The 8387-nt window shown below is 38.2% G+C and overlaps 1 protein-coding gene across 1 annotated transcript; it reads right to left on the bottom strand.

Moving 5' to 3' along the window:
* Nucleotides 1–328: 328 nt before the first annotated feature.
* Nucleotides 329–8058, bottom strand: scrn2 (secernin 2). Its single transcript, XM_065257366.1, has 9 exons — nt 7924–8058; nt 7158–7320; nt 6685–6866; nt 5039–5238; nt 4368–4583; nt 1419–1584; nt 1176–1344; nt 794–956; nt 329–709 (listed from the first exon to the last, which is right to left on the bottom strand). The coding sequence occupies exons 2-8, from the start codon at nt 7317–7319 to the stop codon at nt 804–806; spliced, it is 1248 nt and encodes a 415-aa protein (XP_065113438.1). The 5' UTR covers nt 7320; nt 7924–8058; the 3' UTR covers nt 329–709; nt 794–803.
* Between the last annotated feature and the right edge of the window lie 329 nt (nt 8059–8387).

The following is an 8387-nucleotide window of genomic DNA, read 5'->3' as shown; positions in this document are numbered from 1 at the left end:
TGTAGAAACATGGCGGCACAAAATGGCGACTTCCATGTAAGGGGACCAACCAAACAACCTTATTGTAAAGTGTTACTGTTATCCGTTAACATAAGTTAATGCACAATGAACTAACATGATCAATTGTATTTGCATTAACAAAGATAAAAAATGGTGAAAAACTATATCGCTCATTGTTAGTTTATGTTAGCTAATGCATTTTGTAATGTTAAAAAACAACTTTATCATGATAAATTGTGGCTGGCTTTCCAATACATTTACACTTAAAACCAAAAAAATATATTCAATAAACCTTCAACATCTGACATGACCATAACAAAGATCCCAGTTAGGTTGAATCATTATCATTTTATTGTTTATCTCCTCAGTCTGTTAGCTGAATCCTTCTCTTAACAGTTTGTCTCCTCTTACACATCTACACACACCTTAGTAATCTATCACAAACTGTTAAATGTGATGCATACACGACTTCCCTGTGCAACAATTAAACATGATTATGCTGATCCACTCACATGAACATCTAATGTGTTTTAAGGTATGGTTTATAACAGTTACAGTTAATGTGGCATGGACATCACAGTTAGTTTGGCATGGCATCAGGGGAACTAGGAGAGCAGGATTTTAGCAGGCAGGAACCTGTGTGCTCCGGACTCTCATTTTGTCTCTCTTCAGGAAGATCAGCAAGCACTAGTTACATTCACGACAAGAACTGCAAAACATCCACAGGTTACGAGCAACATCACAAAAAATAAAATGGGGGTCAGATCAGACAGGAAATGTGCTACCAATTTACCTGCTCGGTCTCACTGGTAAAATTTGATCTCTGCGTCCACACAGTCGAAAAACAGGTCACCAAGCTCCTGGCCCTTTATCTCTCCCCTAAGCATGGCCTCGATCTCCTCAAGACACTGAGACTCCAAATATCTCATGGTCTGTTGTAGAGAGACTGCAGCATCCTGTTACAACAACACACATCTATGCTTAAATCTACATAGTTATTTGGCTAATTCATAACAATAAATAATACATCTAATGAATAATAAACCTTTTTTGTACTAAAAACTATGTTAGAGGACATTAACAATGCTTAACCAGTTCAGCCACAGTATTGTGTGTTGTATGTTCGTTTTTCATTAGCAGAAAAAGCTTTATCCTCCTTCACATCTCAGACTTACTGAATTGGTCAGTGCTGTCTGATGGGCTTTGTAGAGCTCATGTTTGCGATCCACCTGGTGCTGAAATCGAGGCTGTGTCCTCACCGGATCCTCTGGGCCGTACTGCGGAGATATCACCGTGTTGACCGGCCTCATGCTCTCAGAGAAGATAAAAGGTTTGAATATAGACCTGCAACAGATAATGAAAGTGTGAACGTGTCTGCCTGGAGAATAAATGCTTCGGTTGAGTGATCAGGGTCACACCTGGAGGGGTCAGGGGTTGCAGTAAAGAAGTGGATGCAGGGCACATCTGGATTTCGTGGGAGAATGGACACCATGCTGCCTGTGGTACGGAAGCCCTCGGAGTCCATACAGATCCCACTGGCTTTGTCCCTCAAGATACTCATCATCACCTCCGCTGTCACAGAGCCTGCGCAAAGGGTCAGAGGAAAAGGAAAAGTTAATTTTATTAGAATGTAGGAGTAAAACAATAAAAATAGAAAGCTTAAAAGGATTACTCCCTGTTATTTACTCACATCATTCAAGTTGTTTGTGTCTTTTTTTGTTTAGTCGGAAAAACCATTAAGTATTGTGAAGAAAACATTCCATGATTTTTCTCAATTTAATGGACTTTATTGGACCTCAACAGTTTACAGTTTAAATGCAGTTTAAAATTGCAGTTTCAATTCTGATTCAGAGGACTCTAAATGATCCCAAAAAGACATAAGGGTCTTATCTAACGAAACAATTGTAATTTTCACCAACTTCTTGTCTTGAACTAGCCACTTGACATGCCAGCGTATTACGTAATCACATCGAAAGATCAAGCATATTTCATATGTGAAATGCACATTTGTGGACCATTTTAAACAATAAACTGACACAAAAGCCCTATTCGGACGGGATTCGTTTTACAGGGGGACCTCTGAGAAAATCGAGCTTCTCAGAGGTCCTCTGTGTTTTTAATCCTGTCCGAATCGGCCAGGTCTATGTTTTTCTCTGATGACCTCCGTAAGAATTCCAGAGCGATTTACCTACTGTTTTTCGCCGAACTCAGAGGTCCTATGAGAAATGTAATCCCGTCCGGATTCAAATGTCTGTGTTTGCCCGCAATATCTTTTGAAAACGCGGTTCATTTCGTGTTTTGGCCAACGTGATCTGCCGTAAGGTCTTACTAATGCGAGTATATTTTACTTCCTGAGTCCCATTCATTCAGATATGGATGTTTTTTCCCATTCGGCAAAATAAAATAATTAAATCAAGACGAGCTGAATATCAAACACTGTTAAGACTGGCCACTGTAATATCAGTAACGTTATAAGGTAAGAAACTCCATTCAAAGTTGTTAAACTGGAACGTTAATTAATAAAGATAATAAATTGTTATTAATCATTATTTCTTCATTTCTTTGAGTTTATTATAAGCAGACAGTTATATAAAACACGTAGGCTAACGTTACTTTAGTAGGATTTGTATATTTTATTTTGATTTGTTAAAATTAAATTAATTAATTACATGTTCTGTCATAATTTTACATTTAAAGCAAAATATTAAACATTACAAACACGCGTATCCAGAGCACGTGCTCTTCTGCAACGCCCAGATGCATGAAACGGACACTCCCATCTCTGGAATAGCCTGCATCATTTTAATCTCGTCCGAATCGGTACATAAAATCACAGACGCCCTGGGGGACACGTTGAAACTCAAACGTTGTTTGGAAAACTAATCCTGTCCGAATAGTGCTAAAGACATTAATTAGTATCATTCAACATACAACAACGTCGAAACGGTCCTCTTTCTCCACATCTGTAAACACTGGGGCGGCAGATTTGCATACATCATGCGGCCCTCAGATGAAATGTCAATCTCAGAAATGGCCCCAAGCCAATATGAGATTGAGACCCCTGGTTTAGAGCCATTTGAAGCTGTGTTGAAACTGCAATTTTAAACTGCATTGAAACTGTAAACTGTTTGTGGTCCAGTAATATTAAATTGAGAAAAATCCTGGAATGTTTCCCTAAAAAAACTTTATTTCTTCCTGACTGAACAAAGAAAGTGGAATATTGCTTTTAAACAATCAATATAATGGAAAGACTACTAAAAAGTAAAAATAAAAATAAAAAATGACCATGGATTACATTCAAACCTCTGTCTCTTGTGAGTCTGGTCCTGAATACAACTTGAATGTGGCAGCCACATACATTACAGCGCCCCCTAATTTGTGGTTCACCTTTTGAAAAATACCTTCCCTCTCATCATTTGCAAACAGTGAGTGTGTTTACATGCACAGTCTTACAACGATTATGCTTAATAAACTGATAACGTGTGGGGTCATGTAAACGCGTGAAACGGTTTTCTTTTATCGGTGAAAGCCCATAAACGGCGTAAGCAAAAAACGATCGGCACAGGTAGTTTTTTGCTCATTACGCCGATTTCGTGTGGCATGTAAACATCTAACCGGCTTTCTTGCAGTGTTGTTCATGTGCGCACGTCTCCGTTTGTTAAAGATAAACGTCACACGCGGACGTAAGCACAAAGTAATGCATAAAAGTCTCTGCTCGACTAAAGCAGTTGGCAGAGAAACTGCGAAAATAGCAGCTCATGTTACATTTACAGGTTTTGGAGACACTAGAAGAGATACAACAGTATAGCTTAAGACAGAAATGCTGTCAGCTTTTTGAACGACTATTATGTCCTATAGGTGGTGACGTCACTGCCTGCGAGAAACCAGAGAAATCTCCACGTCCCATGTAAACGCAGTTTTCTGCATAGACGGTTTATTGATTTGCATGTAAATGCATGAAAACTGTTTTCTATATCCGCTTATTCTGTTCATGTAAATGCACGCAATGATTTTGTAATTGTTTACCATGTCTTGACTCTTGTCCAAAGAAGTAGAGGTTTTTGCAAAAAAATTACTTAGAGGGTTTTGCCGCAAAAGACAGTCAAATTGGTTAAATACCAATGAAATGACTACAAAAGTGACATTTGTGACAATAAAGCATTTTAGTTCCTGAATAATAACCTTTTTATTGTCATTAAAGTAAAATTACTGAACCCAAACATAAGAGCCTGATAAAAAAAGTATAATTTTTTTCTATACGAGCTCTGCATAAATTCAGCATCATTTACATAATTTATTAATTTGTTAGTAAGTAGTAATTGGTGGGACAGACAGACCGACCATGAAATCAGAGTAAATTGTATTACCGTCATGTTGCTGGAGTAATGCTGTTCCACCCTTGTAGCGCTGCTTGGCCAGCTCCATCCTGACCGGAGGATTATCAGGGCTGAAAGCAGCGGTGAAGCTAAATTCTCCCTCCCCACTCCACCAGCCCCGAGTCTGGGCAACGCTGCGTAGCTCGGGATGCTCTGCTGAGATCTCTGTGCTTATCGTCAGCTGGTTTGAAATGTTCTTGACTCCCTCTGATAAAACAAGAAACGTCAAGTTTATTTTTAGAGGTATATATGGCAAGCTTTTTTGTATAATGCTGATTTAGCTAAAGTACAGATATGAATGCAGTTTGGTCCGGTATATCATCATATTGAAAATCTGGGATTTGAAGTCCCATGGAAGCTTGAATGAATTTTGGCATTAAAGCTCAAGTATACCGCATTAAAAACATTGCTGAAATTCATGTTGATACCTCACTAAAATTAGATTGTTATGATGTCATTTTTAACCAAAAATGCACTTGATCACACAGAAGCAATTCCACTGCCTTCAGATGTTTGTACCCTACTATATACGAAGTATATGCTAAATCCTGACCTTTTAACCGAAAAACAACCTGTTTGTTTCATACTGCTTTCAGAACAAGTCAAAACACACAGTACAACAAAGCAAACCTTAGAAACCATAAGCATGTCTCTTCTCTCACCTGTGATCTTCTGAGCAGCCCACAGTTTTCCAGCAGTCTCTAGGACCCAGGCTTCCTGTCGGTCCACCAGTAAGAAGGTGTTATGGTAACTAAAGGGTTCGGTGGTCTCCCTGCAGGCTCCGCCCTGACCGTGCTGTTCCAGTAGTCCTGTGATGACATTCAGAGCAGACCACGCAGTGTCCCCACGCTCCAGACCCAACCTGAACACACACAACACACATTGTCAATGTACTGTGTTTATCATTCTGTACACAATAATATTGACATGGTAAATAATTGAGTAACTCAGATGTAAAAGCAGCTAAACGCCACCTCCGTCAATAATGAGATAATGATATTAACTAATTCTGTGACAGATGTAAGCAATTTAAACAGAGATCACAACAGGGGGATTTTTTGGTTAAATGAAAAGCAGCTATGGTTACATTTTGGATTAAAACTGTTAGGTCTGATTTTGTGGCAAATGTCAAGCGGCTGATGTGTGTTCATGCGTCTTAAAGGGACACTCCATTTTTTTTTTAAATATGCTCATTTAATTTTCAGCTCCCCTAGAGTTAAACATTTGATTGAACCGTTTTGGAATCCATTCATGCTGATCTTCGGGTCTGGCGCTACCACTTTTAGCATAGCTTAGCATAATTTACTGAATCTGATTAGACCATTAGCATCGCGCTTAAAAGAGTTTCGATATTTTTCCTATTTAAAACTTGACTCTTCTGTAGTTACATCGTGTAGACCGACGGAAAATTAAAAGTTGCGATTTTCTAGGCAGATATGGCTAGAAACTATTCAAAGTAGCGCTATGAGTTAAGAAAGGCGCATTAAAAATAAAATGTATTATTATTATTCTCTCATTCTGGTGTAATAATCAAGGACTTTTAAATTGCTGCCATAACATGGCTGCACCAGGTGCAATGATATTACGCAGTGCCCGAAAATAGTCCCCTTCTATTGAAAGTTACCAAGGGGGCTATTTTCGGGCAGTGCGTAACATCATTGCAAATATACCTTACAAAAAACATTACTGGTGTGCATCTTGAGACAAAACAATGGCAATGATATATGTTAAGATACGTCAATGCAAATTGTTTTTAAATTAACATGCATTTTAGTCTGGGACTACAGTAGGTAAGCCCTGTCTGGGAAACCTCCCCTATATGGTTAATAATATGGTTAAAGCTCCACTGTGTACTTTTTTGAGTTAATTCTTAGCAAAAACCCATGTTTTCTTTCAAAAGTATGTGCTCATTCATGTGTAATTACTTCCACCCACTAATCAAAGTATTCTCGTAAGTGTAGAATCTGCTATTTAAAATGCATACTGTCGAATCGCTCTCTGGCTGAATCGACTTTTTCCATGTTTAACATAAATCTGTGTGCTTTGATGGATCACAGGCAAAGGACATTGCAAATTGTTCATTTTTTTCATTGCTTTTGCTTTGTAGCTACTGGAAGCCATGTTAACCTTGGCATGACACGGCCGGGCCACCGTACGAGTTAAAACGCATTCCGAATGGGGGGGGGCTAGAAAGTAATATTCAGTTGGTTGTCATATAGACTTACACCGCTAGATGGGAGTAGATCTTACACAGTGGAGCTTTAAACGTGGTAAAAATTTAAATATATAAAAACAAAAATATGCTCACCGAACCAGGTCCATTCCTAGCAGAGCTTCCTCTGTATTTACGGGCTCTTTAGTCCAGACCGCCTCGTTCCCAATACACACCCCATGTTCATTAGCCCCCATCTCAGCCCCCCAGAGCCAAGCAGGTCTACTCAATACTACTGCATGAGTATGCTCTGCTTGAGGGATGGAAATGTATGTGCACTACATAGAAAAGAAAAAACCTTAAAATCCTGTATCTTTTGGCCTTATTTCCATTTATCTTTTGGCCGTATTTCCATTTATCTTTTACACATCTTCACATTTACTGCATATATTCAGCATGTCATTGAACTGTAATTCTAAAACTTTTACACAATTACTGTATATTTGGTCACAGAAAATGAAAAGTAAGACCAAAATAAAAAGTAATTCTTCAAATGAAGCTGTTGACATTACATGTGTAACTACACACGAGCATGTAAAAGCAGCTGTCTCTTGAGACAAATGTTTTACCTCCACTGTAGACCCAGCAGGGTGAGGGGACGCAGGGTAATACACGACCTCCTGCACCTCATCTCTTGGACGGTCAGAGTTCTTACCAAATATCACATGATCTTCTTTTGAACCCGGAGGCAGAGATACAAAACAGTCACATGACCGAGGTAGTTCAGCCATCCTATATTACGTCAATAAACAGGATCAATGCGCTGGATCATTTCAAAATGATAAGAACATACATCAATATACCATATGATATAGAAAGGAACTAAAAAAGACTTGATAAATATTAGATACATAGTCAAGACGTGTGCATAAAATACATACTGTTTAAGCATAAATACAGAAAATAATAATAAGATTTTCAGATATGTGGCAAAACATTTGTGTTTTATTAATAAGTAAAATCAGTATTTGTTGGTGTTGATAAATGTCGTGCACTTGTGCTGGGGATTACTGTAATGTTAAATCTCAATCCTGGACAGGTAACTTTACGGCTTATTATCGCTTGACCGCTATTTCACCGATCATTTCCGATCTTTAATTGCATTCAGTTTGCAGAATAAACATAATAGAAATCCTTTAATAATTGTTTAAAGAAGTGTAGAGATTAGAGGTGGTATTATTTATCTGGCCTTTACATCTGATACCGGCCGGATGAATGATCTAACTCTTGCATTAAAATTAATGAATGTCATTCACATGCATGCTTTATTTAGGATTTAATAGTATTATTTTAACTTTCTTGCCCATGCTCGACTGGAATTGATGAAGTTTTTACCTTAATAAGGTCCTGATCCGTCAGCGAGCCTGTGAGGCAGGGAGACTGATCAACCTGCCACTACACGCACTTCAAAATAAAAGTCCTCCGCCCTAAACGCCGTGGACTGATGTTGCAATATTGCAACTGCCTTAGTTAAGACAAATATTTTAAGAAAACTAGCATACGTACAAGACTGCACAGGACTGTGAATATATCTTAAATTAAGTTTTCGGACTGCTATTGTTTAAACAAAGGAACGCAGACGAACAGTTTAACTTGTAACGTTAAACAGTAAACTTAAAAGTGTATCTGGGTCCAAAGTTTGAAATGGTTTTGTATCTGTCAGCTAGACATCATAGATTGCAAACTTGTCATCCGCAAAATAAGAAGAAAAACTAACAAAAAACCATACCACAGGAGCTTCATGTCTACAATAACCACAAAATTAACCTTATGGCCAGCACAAAAATCATATTTTAAAG

The sequence above is a fragment of the Paramisgurnus dabryanus genome, chromosome 12 (genome assembly GCF_030506205.2).
Source record: "Paramisgurnus dabryanus chromosome 12, PD_genome_1.1, whole genome shotgun sequence".
Lineage (NCBI taxonomy): Eukaryota > Metazoa > Chordata > Actinopteri > Cypriniformes > Cobitidae > Paramisgurnus > Paramisgurnus dabryanus.
The sequence above is the reverse complement of the archived record's forward strand: the minus strand, read 5'-3'. Positions and strand labels throughout refer to the sequence as shown.

What these genes read in the sequence shown, in the direction of transcription:
- scrn2 (XM_065257366.1), bottom strand. Translation starts at nt 7,319, where the DNA reads ATGGCTGAACTACCTCGGTCATGTGACTGTTTTGTATCTCTGCCTCCG. An exon ending in CTGCTGGGTCTACAGTGGAG is followed by an intron (nt 6,867 to 7,157) that starts GTAAAACATTTG and finishes TTTTCTATGTAG; the next exon opens with TGCACATACATTTCCATCCC. An exon ending in ATTACTCCAGCAACATGACG is followed by an intron (nt 1,585 to 4,367) that starts GTAATACAATTT and finishes CCCTTTGCGCAG; the next exon opens with GCTCTGTGACAGCGGAGGTG.